Source organism: Poecile atricapillus, chromosome 12 (assembly GCF_030490865.1).
Source record: "Poecile atricapillus isolate bPoeAtr1 chromosome 12, bPoeAtr1.hap1, whole genome shotgun sequence".
NCBI lineage: Eukaryota > Metazoa > Chordata > Aves > Passeriformes > Paridae > Poecile > Poecile atricapillus.
This window is the reverse complement of record NC_081260.1, coordinates 11279311-11300341: the sequence shown is the minus strand read 5'-3', so window position 1 is coordinate 11300341 and position 21031 is coordinate 11279311. Positions and strand designations below refer to the sequence as shown.

The 21031-nt window shown below is 40.1% G+C and overlaps 1 protein-coding gene across 3 annotated transcripts in view; it reads right to left on the bottom strand.

Moving 5' to 3' along the window:
• Nucleotides 1-17195, bottom strand: part of KIAA1210 (KIAA1210 ortholog) — a 54001-nt gene extending 36806 nt beyond the window's left edge. The window contains exon 1 of one of the 3 annotated variants that reach the window (XM_058848192.1): nt 17106-17195. Coding sequence is in view for 1 of the 3 variants with exons in the window: in XM_058848191.1 (XP_058704174.1) it covers nt 3067-3128 (62 nt within the window). In the remaining 2 variants the exon portion in view is untranslated. Of the gene's footprint in view, nt 1-3066; nt 3166-16744; nt 16831-17105 lie in introns of those variants that run through there. The other 2 variants (XM_058848194.1, XM_058848191.1) reach the window with 2 other exon arrangements.
• Nucleotides 17196-21031: the final 3836 nt, after the last annotated feature.

Below are 21031 nucleotides of genomic sequence, written 5' to 3'. Positions count from 1 at the left end.
TTTCCACCACCCCCTATGAGCCTCTTCAACAAGAAGGCTGGGGTGAAGGTGCAGGGGCAGTGAGCAGACAGCTTATCCATCAGGTGGACAGCTCTGTACCATCTTTGGAATATGCCCAGCAATCACCACAATCTCTTCCTGACACTTATCTGAACAGGCAACAAAATACAGCAACAGCACCTAACCCAGAAAACATATTTTACTCAATTTCATGGTCAGAACATCATTTTAGACTGGCAATTGCTTTCATATCAAACAATCTAGAAATACATTGAAAATTCTACTGATGCCTTCCTTGATTAACTTTACCCAAATGCTAAACTTCTTTGCAGGATAAAAGTGCACATCAGCATTTTTTGACAATTATAGAATATAGGAAAAGAACACAATACTTTGCACTGGAAGTGCAAAGCTTGGCAAAGCAGAAGACATTCAAGCTGAAATGTCCGTAACTCTGGGATTGTTTGTGAAAGGCAGCATGAAATCCCGAGTGACGACATTAAAAACAGTTAAATACATTTTCTTATAGTCTGCTATAGAAACCAGTCTGAGCTGTCACATAAAGCCTTCAGCCAAATATTTTATATAGCTTCTAACACACTCTATTTGTCTTTGGAAATTGGCAGTTTGCATTGACCGTCAGTGAACCTTACTATTCAAGCAACCACATTTTCAGCTCATAACAACATACTTGGCTAGGCTCAAAAACTGAGGGGCATATGAAACAATTCCTCCACAGGCTTTAGGAAACTTTATAATCTTTGTTCAGGTATAATATTTTTTTTCTGGCATCATGCTTGGAGCAAGGAAAAGACAGAACTCTGCAACAAGTGTGATGAGGTATAAACTTAGCAGAACAATACAAGATTACTCAGGCTGTATATGCTGGTTTAAGAGAAATATGAAAGCAATCTTGAAGTTTTATTTCAGTGAAGTAGCAGCCAAGATTGGGACTGTGATGAAGAATTACCTGGATATGGCTTTGGGTTCTTTTTTTTTATTTCATAAAAGGACATTAACAAAGCACAGGGACAAGAGTATGTGACAAAGATCAGATTCTGCCACACATTATTACAGTGTGCCAAGGCAGAGCTTTTCCTTCCTCTTGTAAAATGTGGGGGAGTGGGGTAAATGTGACAGCAACACAGGAGAGCACTACCTAAAGCAGCTTTTAAAACATTCCAGGTGCTTTAGCTGGACCCAGCAGCTCAAAGCCCTGGAGGGAACCCTTCCCCAAAGTCCATGGCAGGTTTCTTGGCAGGTACTGAGCTCTAAGTCACTTTGGCCAAATTCCTACTGGTACCCAAGCCAATTTCTTAAAGCATAAAAGTAATTTCATTCCAAAAGAGCTTTCATTCAGAAAGCAAACTAACTCCTACAGGTCAAATGAACACGTGAGAATTTGGGGAAGTTGTTCCAATGACACATTTGTCCAGAAAGACAAATACTTCATGTTAAACTCCAAACAAATTTCATTGACAATTAATCTCAGGCTAAAAACATCACTATTACTGCAACCGGTGTCTTGAATTCATTTTAACTGCCAATAACCACAGCCAAATCAGTATATAAAATTTGTGAAGACTGCAAAGGGTTAGTAGTTACATTAATTCACCTGGGAACACATCACAGGGCTGAAATAACAGGTTGAGAAATATTACCCATGCAGATATATATCAAGTGTAGAGACCTAACTAAAGAATATAAGAAAGATGAAACTGTTGAAGAAAAAAAACCCTGTTCCTCATAAGTCAGGTAGAGATCGACCAGGAAAGAAGAGAAAGTTTAACACATGTAAAAAAGCTTCATCTGTCCAGCCTGTATAGCCTCTCTCTGAGTTTCAAGTTAGTTTTAAGTGCATTAGATTCTGAAATATTTGGGGGGAAAAATCAAACAATGTAAATTTACTACTTTTTGTCAATTCAAGCGCCAATCCACCTACATTGATCAGGACTTACTCATAGCCCCTTCACTAGTTCTCATGCACAACCTCCCTTTATCTAAAGCAAACTTCTCCCCCAAATATTAATTCCCTGTTAAAAATTTCAAAGGAGGAAAGGAGTCAAAATGGTATGGAATTGCTGAAATCCAGAAGTTGTGTGCCTTTGAAAATACACATTTCCACCAGAGTAGTGTGAGACAAACTAGTGGTGTGAGGGACCCTTTGGGAGAAGGAAAAAGAGTCAGTTGCCAGCTCCACTTTTGAACTATTTTCTTCCCTCTGATATCCAGGACTTACATTTAACTACCAGTATTCACATCTTAAGCCTCAATACACAATTTCACTTGCCTTCCACTGTGCATGTTCCCTGTCTGTAATCTCTCACTGGGTGCAAGAATAGAGCCCTCTGCTGATGCAAAACACGATTAAACCACTCAGGTTTGGCAGCAGGAAATTTTGTTTCATTCCTCAGCAGGGATAAAGTCAAAGGAAAAACAATGCATCTTCATGGTGGTTTAAAGCACAAATACTAACATGCAATCTCTCTTTCTCTTTTCCCTTGATAGTCTACTCCAACAGAACACGCCAGAAAAGCAATAAAAAAATAATTATTTTAAATACAACCAAATCTCTCAACAGGGAGCAATTACAGAAACAAACCTCAGATTGCTTATAGAAAAACTGAGCTCATCAAGTCCTTAAAGAGCATTTACTAGATAAAGAGCATTTACTAGCTAGACTTCTAGCTGAACATTTTTTAAAAGCCAATGTGAATTTCTGTATTTCTCCTTTTTATGTGTTAATATATAAACAATATAGCTAATCACTAGGGAAGAGGGCATTTTCCCTCTTGCTATAATTAAACAGGAAAAGGTTTTTAATTCTTTTTTCAGTATTTCATGTTTATACCTCTGAAGGAGAAAAAAAAACATGACAAATTTTCACCAAACTAATATTATAGTCAGGACTTATTTTTTGCACTTTTGTGCTCAGGCTGGTACTTCAGACCTAAGGCATAACCACTTTGTTCAATGCTGCAGCTGCAATACAACAAAGACAGAATTTCAAAGTACCACTAGACTCAGCTCGCTTTGGAAAGGTGGAAGGCTCAGCATGGCACTTACTTTTTACTTTTCAGGCACCCGTAGAAGCCAGCCATGGTGCTTCCCTGGAGGCGTGTGTGCATTTAATTCATCCCTGTGTGTGTCCCCACTGGCCCCCAGCAGAACACCAGCCTGCTGCGGCAACCCCTGGCCACATAAAGTTCCTGATCTCAGACTCTGCTGAACTGGCTCCAAGGAGGGCTGTGCCTGCTCCATAAATGGTTATGAATTGTTAACTCCCCCTTTTCCTGTCTCCTTCCAGCTATTGGTAGGCACAGCATCCGAAGTGTAAAATACCATATGGCATTTGATTCTGTCTCCCTGTGGGACTAATGAGAGGCTTGGTTGTAATTAGGATGTGAAAAAGCCCTGAGGAGATTAATTGTTATTGTTATTTTTTTAGACAAAGGAAAGCTACAGAAAATACTTGCCACATCTTTGAAATAACCACTAAAAAATGTAGTCATTCTCCAGCACGGAAGAGGTGCACAGGATCTTTTAAAACAGGCATTATCCCAATTCACTGTAAATCACAATCTATTCTATCAAGCTATTCTGCACATTAACAGGGAAAAAAACACCAAACAACTGCAAATCCCTGCAATATTGCAAGGTCAGGCAAAAAGCTCTAGAGTTGAAATTAGCCAGCACACCCATATGACAGAATTAGTGTCTGGTGATGACCTCTGACAATACACTAACAATTGTTACTCACCATCACAACCAAGGAGGCACTCACTGGGTGTGGAAACTGGTAAATGCTGGGGAACATAAACCTCACGGAGCCTCATTCACAGGGGTGACCCAAGCCCCGGGGACAACATAGCTGTCCACATTTCTGGCATTACATTGCATTAAATTCATATGGAAATGAATTTGCACCGTGGCTATCAATGGCCTCTGCTGAGGTAAAAGCAGAAAGGAGCAAGACATTGCTTGTGTTGCCTGCACAGAAGGAGGGAGCCTGTGCCACAGGGCGAGCCTGCTCCTGGAGTTGCATGCCTTGCTAAGAATATCAGCTCCTGAATAAAAACTACATGGATATTTAAAAGTAGGAGGTTCATAACTCTCATAATAGCAAAGCAAAGATTTACAGTCATTCCTAGAAGATCAGAAGAAAAACACATTTATTTGTATTTCTCAGCTGGTACATAGGGTACTTGGGTCTGGCAAGCCAGTAGGAGGGAGTATTATTAAGTATTTTTATATGAGTTTCTTAAACACATTTAGTAGAAATACCAGATCTACAGCAGAGAATTCCTTTTTTAATACTTGGAAAAATTACTTTATTTTAATACCTTTCTCACAAGAGACACATGTAGTTAGAGAAATGGACCTCTGGTGAAGAGTCCCATAAGTGGCTCAGCTACAGCAGTTTTCTAACTGTGCAGAAGTTGGACATCTGGGAATGGACAACTCAATTTCCTAATTTTCTGTAAAGGCCCCTCCACAAAGGAAAGCTGTCACACAAATAATAGATGACAACAAGTGCAAGGGCCACCACAAGCAGGAAACAAATCATACGTCTAGTCATACTCTAGTCACACTTAGCTGGAAAGCAAAAGCCTCTACAAGCAGACAACTTCATTGCCATCCACAGAGTGCACTTGCATTTGCAGATCAAAGCTGACCTCAAGCAGATATAATACATTTTCTGTCTCTTGGGAAAAGACAAAGCAGTGAAAACACAGTAGCACTAGTTGAAGTTTTACCCAAATGAGTTTCACTGCTGGGAATTACTGCACTTGTCACAATGACTTCATGCTGAACTCTTAATCCCAGCAGAAAAAGGATCACTAGAGAGCATTAATCTCCATCCATCAGACAAAGCCCATAGGAAAAAAAAAAAAAGCAAAATCAAGGCTTCAGCTATTGGGCAACCACCACCAGGAAGGAATTCCTGGAGATCACTGGAGAAACCTTCTGACTTGCTTAATGCACAAAACCTTGGATGCAGCACTGCATCTGAAATCTGCCTGGCATTTTGTTCAGACAAATGCTGCCAACAGAAACATTTATTCTACAGTAAGAAATTAAGGAGACCTCACAAGAAATTCACATTTATATTTAAAATCAAGAAAGATCAAATGGCCTTCCAGTGAGAAGGCACAATCCCTAAAGCTAGTGGGAGGGTGTAATCCTGATGACTTTGGAAGAAATTCACCACTTTAACTGGTGTAGAACACAGCCTGGAAGCTTAAAAAAAATCCGTGTTTTTGCTAACATAAAGCAGGTTTCCTGTCTCCAAACCTCCTCAGATGGCTTGCCTTCAGAGTATGCTTCCTTTCAATATTGTTTTTTTCTTTCACACATTTTTGTCTTGAAGTTACTTACCTGAACATGCAAAACTTCATCTGTTGGCTTCCATTTAGGTCAAACGTAGTCCTGTTCTCAGCAACCAGCAGTTTAGCAACACACATTGCACTATCTGAAAACCCCCTTGCTTTCCAAGAAGCACAGACTAGTAAACAGTCATTAAAAATAATTATCCCACCTCAGAATTTAATACTTTTTGATTCTCTATCTTCATATCACCCTCCAAGGCACTTCATGCTAGATTTATTATTCACTGCTCTGCCTCTTTATCACTAGCACAGCTTGAAATGGCTACACACTGCACGTTTTGGGTACAGCCCTGAAATCTTAGATGTTGATAAACATCACAGCTCTATGTCCACAGGCAAATCAGTGCAAGCAAGCAGGTATGTGCTGTAGCTGCCCTGACAGCCAGACATCGCTGCTCTGACATTTGCTCCTCACTTGTCAAGTGCTAAAGTGAATGGGCTGCTCTGCTGCCAGTTAATTAATTGAAGCTGGGAGGTAGATGAACACCAAATAACCACAGACTTCGGCAAAGTAAAGATGGTCCTTCAAAGATAGAGAAGACAACAAGTTTAAACACCTGGAATTTCAATCAGATCTGGATTTCCTCTAAAGTTTGTGGCTTGGCTTGATTGAAATAGCCCAGTCTAAGCCTACTTTCATTTGAAAATCATGGCTTTCTTCAAACTCACTGTCATGGCTTTCCCTCAACAGCCCAACACTGCAGCAGCCCCCTGCACATCCAAATCACTGCAGATCCAAATCTGCCTCACTTCTCCTGCAGGGAGGGCGAGCAGTCCCAAGGGCAACCTGCCCTCCCACAGTGGTACCAGCAGCAAGCTCCCAGCGCCTGGTAAGCTTCCCAACAAGTTTCTTAATTTCTCCAGAGGGAACGAGGGAGGCAAGACTGAGCAAGGTCCAGCCACCCAACCATTGAGAAATCCTTGCACCAAAATACAGCTCCTAAAATCATCAAGCTGTTTGTCTCACATGTGCTGCCACTTGAGCCATTGCGAAAAAGACCTGTTCAACTTAAGTAAGCAACAGCAACTACTAATCCAATGGAGGAAACTCAAATACACATATATTACAAATACCAGGGTACATGCCAACAGCCTGAGAGCAGAGGTGTTAGGAGCTACACACACAACCAGCAATCCTGAATTTGTTTCATGTCCAACAGAGCTACTGTGCTTCTTGCAGCCTCTTGCCACTGGATCTCTAAGGGCTAACCACATCCTTGCCTCCCTGGCTGCAAACACTTCACATTTCACAAAATGCTCATCCAAAGCTGGCTTGCATGGCATCAGGACACACAGTGCAGCAGGAAGGGACCAGATGTCACAGAGTTAGGAAATCACGTTTCACAAACTGCTTAAACAGGGGTGCTTGGTTTACATTTTTTAAAATTTATTTTCAGAAAGGGACAAAAATTTCATTTGAGCATTTTACTAAACAAGTTTAGAGGTAGGAGTAACTGATAGACAGTAGCATTTCAGATTTCTGGTATATTTTGATGTCTCTGAACTGACTTCTTCTTATCAAGGTAAGTGTCACATTGTGATAGGATGAGCCATCATACACTGATCTTTGAGTAACTTGAATTTTATGTCATGAAGATTCTGTGTGTTCTTTACAAGCATGTTGCATTTGTACCCCTAGCAACACTTTGCAACTGTGTGCCGACATAAATGTGGTCTGAAGAAACATTTTGCAAAAAAGGGATTCAGCTTTTACAAGTGAAATTCCCAGGCTGGCAAATTTGTCAGGCTTAGAAATTTCTGTAAAAACTCTTCATTTCTAAAGAAACAACTGAACAGGCATCACTGTTAAAAGCTGCACTATCAGAGCTTTAAGCAAACAGGGTTAGAAACAAACACAGTAGTCTGCAGACAACAAAGAAGTGGAGATAAGAGGATTTCTGCCTTGCAGAGTTTATACATCCATCTGTGATTAATATTATGAGGAAAATGAGGGTCAAAGCCCATCTCTGAAACTGAAAGTAGAGAGTGTAGTTGGAGGCATCCAACTATGCACTATTTCAGCTTTTTGTTCATGCATTTATTTATAGATGCATGAATAAATTCTTCACGACAGAAGAATTTGCCATGATACTTGCTCTGGAGTCTAATTACTCTATGCTGCTCTAATTATGTGTGTTTTCACACTTTGTGTACAATGTGTGGGATCTGGGGGATTTCTGTTGTTGTCATTCCCTGTTAGAGGGATTCCCTGCAATCTCCTTCAATAATAAGAATATCCCAAAGACTGCAGCAATAATATAATCTCTTTGATTCCAGTGTTTGGTAATTCTTTGTTATTTCTTTCAGTTTATCACAAACACACAGTCTTCTCCTCTGAGGAAGAAGTGAAGAAGAAATTCAGTATGGGGTATCCAGTGCAATACTGAGTTCTAAAATATGGCCAGAAAAAAACTGGCACTCTAAATCTATCCTTTGTGTCTCACAGCCAAATGTGAACTCTTCCTGGATTAACTGGAGATGAAGGTCAGGTCATGTCATTCAAAAGGTAATTTCCCCTAGATTTGCAACAGGATCACAGATGTAACCTCAGACTTCAAAATATATAAATATAAATGACAAAAAATATCAATTGCCTAACAAATAATACAGATCCAGAGATAGAATTGCTTGTTTGACATTTTACAATCTACAAGGATTTATTTGCATATATATATATATGTAATTTATTTTTAGATAAGTAACAGCATCCCTGTATACAAAGATTAGGATGTGCTGCCTCTCACATCTCTGCTTTTTTCATCCAGGATCATAAATCTAAAATCTAAGATTTTAAGGAATCTAAAATGAAAAACTGATCATTTTTGACAAAGTGGAAGAGCTGCTATTACCTAAGAAAATACTAGCATGGTCAATATTTTTTATACTGGGAAACTGTGGTTCTTTTGTCCTGGTGGGGTTAGGGTAGAAGTTGAACAAAGGAGCTCTATTTCTGCACATTCTGACTTAAGAAAATACCATGTTAAAGAATATTAATTTCCAACAACACAACTTTTCCTTCTCGGTGTCCAGGCAGGCACCAATACACAAGACCATCTGGAAAGAAATGTGAGAACACAGTATGTAGCTACAGGCACATGGACCAGTGCCTGGTCTAAATGTCGAACATCAGAGGTAACAGTTACTGAGTCTAAACAAATATCCTGCGATGATGTGAATAATGAATTGAGTTTTCTACGCACCATTCTTCCCGAATTCCCCTCTAGGGATAGATCCAGTTAATGTCCTTCAAACACTCTAGCCAAGCTCCCTTGGAGACAGATCAGAACAACACTGCCACTAATGCTGTGCTGTGAACATCAATCCACTTTAATGACTTCCCATGTATATTAGTTTAACACTAATGTAGGCCCATCTCTTCAACAGAGTTATTTCTGATTTGTTTGTCCAGGTATAAACAAGAGAAGAACCAGGGACTCACACATCTGGAATAATATTCCTAAAACCATCAACATCCTGAATTCCAGCTGCAACCGAAATAAGACTTCAGAAATGAAGGTCATCTCTGATACCATCTCAGTGACTGTCGACCGAAGCAATAATACAGGAAATCACGGAAGCACAGCTCTGGGGAAAAGCTGGCTGACTCCAATGTCTGCAAACACAAGGCTAAAGATAAGGTGACCATTAACCTTCAGAGAAAGGCAGGGAAGTCCCAGGATGTCCTGCCTGCAGGCTTTACTGCTCCAAGGGGAAATAAACAGAAAAATAAAACTCAGAACTGCATACTCTTGACATTTAACTCAAATGAGTACACAGTGGTAAGAGTGTTTTCTCTGTTACCTTTCCTCTGTATAAAGGCATGAATACAGTACTAAGTTCATTCCCAATCAGCAAAATAAGTGAAAATATTGAGTAATAATAAATTTATTCCTACCACTTGATATCTGTCAGATATCAGACCTGTGCCCCTCTGTACAGAATATATTATTCTATACTGCAGATACAGTGGGGAGAACTGAGGACGAGTAATTCAGTGACTGTTCCAGAATCCATAACTGAACTGAACTCAGAAGTTCCTGGTGACTGAAACTGTATTTTAGAGTCTTTCCCCACGCTTCCTTGCTCAATAAGGACAGCCAGAAAGACCCTACAAGAATAGGCACCCTATAAATACCCAAGATAACTTTAAGTTCATTGGTCAGCCTTCAGCCATGGGAATTCTTACAAGAATACTGGCATCAAAATGCTGAGTTAAATTAGAAATCAGTGACTGCACAACATGATTTGGCCCCGCATGTCAAGAGTTTTAAAATCATCACATAATAAAAAATACCTCATACTGAGCCAATTTCACCAGAGTAGATGCATAGCTCATCATAGTCCTTACACAGCAGCCTAACACATTACTCAGACAAGTTCTGGCAATCTTTAAATCTCTCAGTGTGCTCTTAATTGTCTCTTAAATATGCTGGCACTGTTCCCACAGTAGTGGGAAGGGAAAAATATCTAATACATACCCAAAGAAAGGAAATAAGCTAATTGCAGAAGAATTTTACCCAGAACTGTTGAATAAACCACAGTTCTGTGTCACTAAGTCACATAATCACATGTTTAAACTGAATTTCTGCTTGGTTTTTCCCAACCACAGAGCCTGGCACACACTTTAATCTATTTCCTGAGTGTGTATCTGTCATCCTGGGATCAGTGGTAGCCAAAAAAGCTGCAGTTAAGAGCCATGACAAACTTAAGTTCATTGTTTTAATATCTTTCTGCTTCACCATGGAGTTTAGGGGATACATACAGCTTTCCTAGGATAAATGCCACTCTCAGCCTCACCACTCCAGCCCCTATAGCTAACCTTTGCACAGAACATATTTGAGATCTCTGGTATTGGCACCAGGTTAAATCATCCTTGCTACTAAGTGGATCCTTCCACCCAGGTATTCATACAGTGAAATGCCAGCCAACATTGCAGGTCCAATCTGAAAGTGGAGCAGTTGTCACCCTGCACCATGGAGATGAAAAGTCACCTACACCTTCTACAGATTTTATCAACACCTACTCAAGAACACAAACTCAGCTTCCTTCTCTCATGAAACAGCTGCTTTGGATATAACACAGAGGCAAATATAATTGATACTGCCTGGCATGGTACTAATTGAGTCCTCAAAGGATTCTATACATCACCTGAAGATAAGCTACAGTGAAGGGTAAAGATTAACTCTGCTTGTTCTGCACTCTGAGAGCTCCCTTTGGTCATGGGAATGCTAAGTAAGCCCTCCTTCTATTGGGGACTGATTATATTTCATGTACATAAGACTAGATAGGATTTAAAAGCCACTGAAGATTGATGAGCTAAGTTAACAAGATGGATTTGCAGAGCTTTCCTGATTACACGAAATTGATATTGTAATATTCTCTCACCACAGATGAGAGAGATATAATTTTTCACAATGGCAAATGCAAAAATGTACAAATGCTAAACAATAATAAGACTTTCAGATATTTTTCTTAGCTTGTGCAGTTTCCTCACCATGTAGTTGCTAAATACAATGGGATGTTAGTAAAAACCATCTAAAGGAAATGCCACTGACTGTTGCAGAATTACTACTGGTCACCAGTTAACATGGTATTAGTGATGGTTAAGCTTTTATTTCTATCAGAATCCATTACAAAACCAGTAAATACTTTATCTCTGAAGAGTCCCAGACACCATACAAATGTAACACACATTCCATCAAAATGAAAACCTGTTCAAAATCTGAATTATGTTTCCTTTGCAGGAATGAGGACATGTGATTATGCTGATGCTGAGTAATGTAGGGTAGAATAAAATCTAAGTCACACCCTACAACCATTTTTAACCCTCTTCTGACTACAGAATGAAGAGGAGATGCAATGGCCATAGATTGAGGACCAGTCAAGCAGAAGAAATGTGATCATCAGAATCAGAGCAAGTATATTTCTTGTATTTCTTTTTTTCCTCTATCCAATCCACAAAAGTTGTGATAATATTGATATAACATAGTTTCTTCAGACTCATCACAATAATTATGGCTGATTTTCTAATTTCTTTCCTCTGCTTAACATGATTTTACACTGATATGAATTTAAAAGATAATATAAAATCTTTTGCATAGCCTAGAAGCTTGACAAATCAACTATGGCAAGAACTGAGATAAATTATAGTCTTTCTTTGGCTCAGATTTCTTGCTTTAAGCTGATTTATTGCAAGAACCTTAATATTTTAATGTATTTTCTTATACAATAAGATATCAATTTTAATTATTGCAGAACCCACAGCTTTCAGAGTTCAACTCATTAAATTCACTCCTCAGTCAGCACACAGTCTTCAGTAGCAACATAGTGTTAATGTACAGATGATAGATTCAAAAAAGAAAATAAGCACTAAAAAATGTTTAAAGAAGTACATTGTGGTAGTTAACGACAGGTGTATAAACATTCTCATGTTCATTGTACTGCTCTTGAACCCTTATGAGCCCACAAACAGGTTGCATTGTGGTTTTGAAATATACTTTGATGTGCTGCATGCTATGTCTTTTTCAAAGTACAAAAAAATTTTAAGAACTAAAGCTTTATACATCTGTAAGTAAGGTCTTTCTTAATATATCTACAAACAAAGAACAAAAGGTTTTGGAAAAACTTTCAATACTAATGTAAACAAGGCAATTCTGAAATGGTCTCTCCAGCCAAGTTTAGTCTGCTAATGCACAGGAGGTTTTCTATGCCTCATTCTCTATAACATTGTGTTGACATCTCTGTCTTTTAAATTCAGATTTAAAGAGTCAATTAAATAAATCCAGAAGGTCCCTATGACATGTTAAATCATTTGAAGGAAGACTCAAACATAACATATAGATTGAAAAAGCAAGAAAATCAAGCAAGCACCATTCATAAACACTCCCTGCTTTTAGCATGTTTCTGGGAAGTTATACTGTGGGTCTGTAGTTTAAATTTATAGAGAAACTCTTGGATCATTCTCAAATGTCAAGCAAACCACACAGCCTATCTCTCCTGTTTTCATTCACTTGTCCTTTCACTTCCTCCTACTGAGATAATGAAATCATTAGCATATAAAAAAACAGGGTAAATTTAGGAGAGCTCAGAAATCCTGACACTCTTGGCGAGACAACAGGATCAGAGAACGCATCTTCTCCAAAACTTCCCCCTCCTGTCATTATCAGTGCTTAGAAATATACAAATAGCTTCTTGAACAATGGGATAAAATTTATCCTGCCATAGCGAGGAAGAGCCTTAGATCTCTGTTACCTGGCTGCAGCCATGAGCAGTGAGTGACAGAACTTGGAAAAAAGGTCAGTTTGTCAGACACCAGGATTTCGAGAGAGACAAATGCCCCCATATTGCATGGTAAGGACTGCAGCTCAACTCTACTAAGCTAGACATATTTTAAAAAGAAAAAAAAAAAAAAAAAGTCACAAAAAAAGTCTTGGCACTCAATACAGCAAAGACTTGCAAAGAACCAGACAAATACAGCAGCATTAACCCCCTGTGTGCTGGCAAGTACCCTTCCCACTTTACCTAGTGTTATACAAAAATGATCTTACGAAGCATTCACTGGGAGCAAAGAAAGGACACATTTGACCAGAAGATACTATAATGTGATTTGCTGCAAATTGTACCAATAATATATAACAGACTCCTAAGAATGATAGCAGTCTTTTTTATGGGCAAATATCAGTTAAATCTAAGAAATGCATGTTCAGCAGAAAGAAAAATGAGTGGAGCAGCAGATGAAAAGAATAGCAGTGAAATGACAGGATGGGCTGTGTGATTCCTTGACATGCCATTTTACTGAGGTTAGCCTTAAAAGGGTATCAAAGTTGTAAGCAAAATAAGTATGCACACTAACCTCTGTTTCCCCCCACAGGCTTTTAAGCAGCAATTTCAAGAAAGAGTAAGATCCTTATTACTTTCTACAGTTTTAAGAGCTTAGAATAGTGCAGCCACCCCAAATTCAGCATTCCTGAGTCAGCTAAACTATGAAACAGCTTAAACAAGTAGGTATATTGGAAATAATTTGGTGCTCTCTTCATTTTGTTTCTGAACCATTAAAGATCCTGCTTTCAAGCTTTTGACTGAGTATTTTGGCAGTTTTGCTGCAGTTTTGGTTACTCAGAATAATGTTCAGAGTCTTGCATGAACACTTGGCTATCTGAGCTATGACCTGATGAGATCTTAGGAGATTTTGGGGGAGAATTGCAATAGTCAGCAGGAGTCAGAGATGAATAGTAGTTGAAACAATCCTTGTTAATAACATCAGTGAGTGTCTGCTGCTCACCAAAGAGGTGGTTTCAAGTTCTAACCTGCCGCGTTCCTTCCCATTACACATACAAGCTGTCAACTGAAGATATGGAGATAAACCTCTCCAAATGGAGAGAAATATATTTATGTTTAAGCTACACAATAAATTGAACTTAGACAGAAGAACTGACATAGAAACTCATCTGAGGGAATGATGAGAACTTAGTGTCAAGTACCAAAATCTCATGCAATGTGTTCGAATCCATTTAGAAGAAAATGATGAAATACAAATGGCATCTATGCTTGTGGCATTGGCACTCCTTTTAAATTTTAAGAGGATGTATATGCATCTGTGCACACATGACTCAACATGATGCTGGTGGCACTCCAATAAAACCAAGCCACTGATTCTTCAGCTTGGCCTATATCCAGAGCTCATTAAAACCAATGACAGCCTTTTCACTAAATTCAATTCTTCAGATCATAGCAGTCAGCTTGCAGTCTGATGTACCACAGAGACTGCAGTCACACTGTTTTGTCCTGTTTGACTTACAGCACAGCTTGATGTTTACGTTACATAACTAAAGATATTGAGACCCAACCACACCACGCACACTGTCCACAGTACAAACATAAGGATTACTGAAAATCCTCAGCAGAAAAAAAAATCAGCTCCCCAGTTTAATATACCATGTGTACTTTCTTTTCATTTATATATAAAGAGACTTCATATAAATCAATAAATACCTATGAATGAATGTCTAACACACTTCAGTGGTATCAGATACAGGAGGCATTCCAGTCAAAGTTGTAGTGGATTTTAGCAGATATTAAGCAGGAACAACTAAAGATGTGTTTGTTTGTATTTAATGTATCAGACTCACACACACACAAAGTATTGCTCCACGAGTACCCATTTTCACAGCTGTTCAAAATTGAGTAACATCTCAGCCCCTTTCTTAATGCTTATGCAAAATTCCAATACTTGCACTTGCAGCTACTGCTTTCTTGTGAAATACTCTAAATACCCACTGATCTCTAAATAAATGTATTTACGGTTTAAATAAAAGGGCCTATATTGAGCAAGTCTTTGGACCAAGTACAGCTTCTTGTTTCTTCTCTGAGTGCCATACATCTTCTTCTGGCAAAAGAAAACATAGCTGTGTATTTGTCTGAAGTAAATTCCCTGACTGGCAAATCAAGAACCATTACAAGTGGAAAAAAATATTAACTTTGAAACTAGAGCCAGTAAAACTTCTTAGGTGATAATATTTAACTTTTGATGGTTGTCTGCACTTAATTGTTCCCAGAAATACTAAAAATAAGTCTAAAAGGGGATCTATTTCCCAAATGTCTGAATACAGCCAAAAATCCTGCACTGTGGGTTCCAAAGGACAAAGAATTTTGAATCATCAAATCTGCATTAGGCATGTCTCCATCTCTGTGGTCACAGGAATCTGTGACATTTCATTTTCTGAAAACTTCCATCAAATCTTTGACAGAATCATAAGCAAACAGCTTATATGGAAAAGCCTTCAAACTCACAGTGATCTGAAAAAATTGAGGGATTTACTTTTTGTTCATATGTCATTCATGTAATTTGGATTTGCATATTAGAAAAAGCATTTATATATATATAAATAAATGCCCTAAATATCTAAATATATTCTAAACTTGAGTCAAGTCAAGTCCAAGGTAAGAAGTGCTTAGCACCTTATACTACAGTGAGAACTGAGTCAACTTTTAATTTTGCAGATACGGACCAAAATTCTACATCAGACTGGACAGTTCTGTAATCCTTGCAAACCTCACACTGCCTGTGTGATAGGGCTGCATTTCCTTATGACTGTGTAGGAGCTCAGTCTGGAGAAGTATAGCCATGTTCATCTTGAGAAGTTATCTACCTATGGTAAGTTGTCTACTGACATCCTTTGGAAACAGATGAGCAATTTCACTAAGTCGATGTAAATTTTCTGGTACAATACTCCTCAGGAACTGGCCTGAAGCACTAGCAATGTACTGGTTCATATATTATAGAGCTAGAGGTCCAAACTATAAACAACCAATTCAGTAAACAGTGCAAAAAATTATTCCACGCCTATGAAATCGCTGGATTAAGCTTTCATTGTATTTGTTGTAAAACAGCAAGACAAATATATATTTGTATTTCCTATCTTACAATGGATCTGCAAAGGTATTGGAGTCCTAATTACCATCTATTATATTGTGTGAGTGAAAAAGAAACAGAAAATTCACATTCATTAGGCTGTTAATAAAAGATAAGGACACCAATCTTGCCTTTCTGTTTTAAAGGTTTCAAACAGTACACTTCAAGTTACCTTTAACTGCTTTCAGTTTCTGTCAAATACCAGAAAGACAGCATGAAGTGTGAAAGATCCACAGAGACTGTAATCCCAAGTAGATCAGAATGTGTGTACTTGGCTAACTCTTAATTTTTCCAGTCTGCTACACCAGGTCTGAGATGAGTAAGACTCCATCTAAAATATGCATCAGACAAGCCCTGCTCAGAACATAGATCTAGGCAGAGAGGTCCACTCAGACAGCTGTCCATAGGATGTGGTGCAAGGACACAGCACAAGGCTGGAAGGGAAAAGGGTCACTTTGAATGGCATATTCAAAAGAGGAGTTGAACTAGAAAATGGAAAAGACAGGAGAAGGTTTGCTGGGGTTCTTGGATATTTTGTGCTCACACCCTGTCTACAGCTTGTCACCTGGATGAAGGCACTTGCCCTTACATAAACCACTCTGACTTGTAGAAGCATAGCTATCATAGAAAATTCATCAAAGCTGATATGCGATTAAGGCTTTATTCCTGCATATAGACTTTGGTTAAGAACAAGAAATTTAGTGTATCAGAAAAATAATCATGAAAGAAATAACAAGATCCTTCACAAGACCCTACTACTTCTCTCACAGAGCTCTGAGATCACATGGATTCTCCCACTCCCCCGCACCAGTGTTAAGACCTCACACCTGGGAGACAGCCACCAATTCCAGCAATTCTACTAACGACGCAAGAGAGAAAATAAAGTCCAGTTTACATTAGTAACCAGCCACCTAACTCCAGCTACTTAATATAGGTTAAAAACCTGATTTGGAGCACAAAACGTCGAGGTCCGACACTGGAAGACTGCAAGTCTGTAAACTGGGGATGAGAATGCCGACGCAGCCCGGCGGGCTCTGCGTTCGCAGCCGTACGGAGCCGAGAGCACAGCACTGGAACAAAGAGTGCCTCACGGAGAGCTCGGCGGCCGGCGTTACCCCAGCCCTGCCGCCGCCCGGGGCTTGGCGTGTGCGGCGCCCGCCGCGGAGCGCCCGGCACGGCGGCTGCCGAGGGGCCGGCCGGGCCGGAGCCTTTCCCGTGCCGGGAGCTGGGGCCGTGCCCGTCCCGATGAGCGCCCGCCCTGCCCTGCCCGGCCCGGCCCCGGCCCCGGCCCCGCCGCCACTCACCGGCCGCCGCCCGAGCCCCGCGCCGCTCCGCGCCCGCCGCCCCGGGCACCGGCCCCGCCCGCCGCCGCCCAGCGGGCACCGGGCACCGGGCAGCGGCCCCACCTCCCGAGCACGGCGGAGCACAGACACCCCGGACAGCGGCTCAGCCCGGTGGGCACCGCCGCCGGGACGCGCTGCCTCCGCCCGAAGCCTGCACAGGGAGAGCACCTTACACAGAACGGAGGCGTTTGACACTGAAGGAATTTTGGCTCTTTCTCCAGCCTTTGTGGCATGGGACGTCCCTGCTACCTCCAAGGCTTCCTGCTGGTTTGTTGTCCGTGGAATCGTACAGAGTCCAGCCTGAGAAACCCGTAACAACTCAGGCTGTGAAGGTACAACGATGGCATGACCATAGAACCACAGAATACGCTGAGTTGGAAAGGACCCATCAAGCTCACAGAGTCCAAATCCTGGCCCTGCAAGACACCTCAAGAATCACATCATGTGCCTGAGAACATCGTCCAAACATTCCCTGAGCCGAGACATGCTTGGTGCTGTAACCACTTTGTTGGAGAGCCGGTTCCAGGGCCCAACCACGCTCTGGGTGAAAAACCTTTTCCTGGTATCCAACCTAAACCTTCCCTGACTCAGCTTCTTGCGATGGTAGTGAGAGTTTTTGAGGCTCAGATCCTGAGACACAATATCTCAGGAAAACATTCAGCTTGACCTAAGTCAGCACTCAGCACATTACCTGGAGGGCTCAAGGCACAGTGCGAGCCCTCTCAGCAACATGATTCAGGTAACATCGTTCAGGCTGTGGGGCAACTTTGAAGGTCTGAAAGATTTTCCCATTGAGGGAATTGTATAACTAGAACAGATGGAAATGCATCAGGCTGGAAAATCAATGGAGTGCTTCCTTAGCCTGTTGAAAACTGGATTCTATTGGACCACTATGTAGTGCCTTAGTTTTTGTCAAATCAAGTCCAGTGACTAAACCAACCTTGGCTAAATAAACTCAGATGAGAATCCATCCATCTTTTTGCATTTCTGCAACTAAAATGTTGCAAGGTAACATCTGGGAAAATGCATAGTTTATTGATAACTCCCATTTTCTAACCTTTGAATCTATTAATATTGGGTTGGTTACCAATTCCCACTGAAACAGACTGATGTGCTCTGTTGCAGAACTGGCACTGCATCACATTGGCAGAGAAGTAACAGGCCCTCCTTCCTGGATGCAGTGACACGAGTGAAGACAGCTCATGTGCTCCAAAATGCAAAGTGAATGTCTCCAGTGCAAGTAAAAATAGGTCCTTGTGAACAACGTGTACATGCCATGAATAGCATTTCCATATCCAACACGAATGGAGCAGAGATAACATTTCCTAATCCCTCTAACAGTGCTACTGGTTTGACCTGATCTGGGAATGCATCAATTTTCCTTCACATCATCCAGTTACTTATGATATAAAAAAAACTTCTGGCTTATTAGACCTGGAAGGAAATCCAAGTTGTTATTTTCAGGAAGTCAGGGATTTAATTTACTCTTTCAGTGTCAATGTGTGCTTCCTAAGGATACTAAGACTCTTACATTGCAAGAATCACAAGTGGATTTATTTTTTCTTCTTTCCTCACCTCTTCCAGAAGTATCTGCAGTTTGTGCAGATTGGTTTTGACAGCTGTTTTCTTTCAAAAAAAGGAGCCAATACTGAAAATTTACACCTGGATTTTCATCTGTAGTTAAAAGACACCTCCAAAACTTCCTAGTGTTGTTGCTGTACATAGTGATCAAGCAAGCTTTCTTGTCACAGTGACTGTCAGTCCTGTTCAACATGATCGAACTGAAATCTATAGTCCTGGAAGGGGGGAAGATGAAGTGAGGGAAAGATTTTAGCTGCAAGATCACAACAGGATATTTCTGAGGAAAGCAATTCCCCAGCACAAATAGTCTGCCTTTCCAATACCCCTCTCTGAAACTTGGTAAGAATTCCCATCTAGAGCTGTTTTATGCTGCAGATGTTTACACATTTATCTCCAGGAATGACAGGATCTTGATAGCCTTCAGCACAGTGTTTTCTTCACATTCCATAGTTCTTTCTCCTTGCACATTACTGGATGGAGAGCATAGCTAGAAAGTCAGAAGATGCAACTGAAAAAAATAAACAGAAATGTGATGAAGAAGGAAATGAAAACTAATAAAAAAAGCATGTCCAGCAGAAAGATGGTCTGTGTTTTTAATCTGAGGACTAGATGTAATTCAGGGCATTCTTAGTTCAGACGCCTGTTCCGCACCTGGAACAGACCCACTTCATATAAGAAGGCCATTGGACCACAAGGTAAAAATCATCTCTCTTTGGCTACATGGTATCACAAGCTGTATGTAATACAATCCTACAACACAGTTCCTGAGGTCTCAAATTCTCAAACAGGAGTTACAAATCAGACTTCAGTCTGGGCAGCAAAGATCTACTTTGCCAGAGGTTTTATTCATCACCAGTTCTCAGTAACTTAAAAGACTAAGATACGACCCCTCTACTTTTGAAACCCTGGGTCCCTGCAGGTCAAATACAACCAGCAATAGTTTCAGGTGACCAGCTGTTCTGAGAATCACAAGTAATACAAATGAGGCATTAGCCCCTATGCAAATTCGCAGCCTTAGTTTAAATTAAAATTGTCAGTCAGGTAAGTCAGAGAAAGGAATTTCTGTGAAGGGCTTCCAAAGGAGCAGTGAGAGAACATGAGGCCCATACCCAGCTTGGCAACAATAATATCATGGGGAACCCAGGCAAAGCACACTTTGTTCATCATCATTAAATTTGTTCTAAAAGATGCATTAAATCCACCAGACAAGATACAAAGTGGAAATAGCACAGTAAGAAGAATGATGAGGTGTAGCAGAATTGATTTTGCTTCATCTCCAACGGATCTATGCTGCTTATTAAAAAATAAGTAGGAGTATTTTAAAACTGTTTGAACTCTCCTGACCTGCAAGGATATAAAAGTCATCTGAGTTCCAGTGTTTTCTTCAAGTAATAATAAGTGAGCATTATTCTAGAACACTATGGTGAAGGATATTAACCCATCTCAAAGATGTAAACAGAATAGTTTCACGGAGAAAGCCATTGTCTATAGATTGGAGAGGGAAACCCATGTGGGAGCATAGCTAATGCCAACGGTGTTTAACCAGAGCTGGGGCCAACTCTTCTCTGACTACAACCTCAGTTTTGTTTAAAGGAACTGCGAAGCAGGCTTTCTAGAGGGAAATGTATACCAAAAGGTTCATGAATTTAGGTATTTCCAAACAATGTATTATAATTTTATTCATACCCTTTTATCTCTAAATATCTGTTCTTATCTTTTGCTTAAGATGCATCCTAAGGCATATGAATATTTTTTTTTTATAAAGAGCTGAAAAGTTGGGTCACTGTAACTTCCAGTACCAGTGCTCACGTGACAAATAATGAGATGCTATCAATCTTGGCAATGTTTCCTGGCCCTTCTTAATCTAAGAATGAACTGTTCTTGAACGGTTTCTCTTGGATACTAGGCATAAACAAAGGTTCTTTTCCCTATCTTAGTGTCTGGTTCAAGGTCAAATTCAGGGTTGGAGTTGTTTTGGAGTCTTGGGATTTTTTCCTCGCTGTTGAAAAAAAATGTAAAAGATCCCTCCAAATTTATTTTTTTCTACATCTATTCCTCTACAATTTAATATCAGTACAATGAAGTGTAACAGTGTCATGTCTACATGAGCAGAACTAACTAGGTAATACAGCTCCCAGTTTGAATAATTCTGAAGTTTCAGAGATTTCTCCTGTATGTGAAATGGGTCAAAATGCAGAGCTACTTCATTAAAAAGTACAAATCTCAGTTATCAGACCAATGAAACAAGGAGTTTTTCAAGTTACACAGCAGGTGGAAGCAAAAGGCAGTGCATACCATACAGGAGA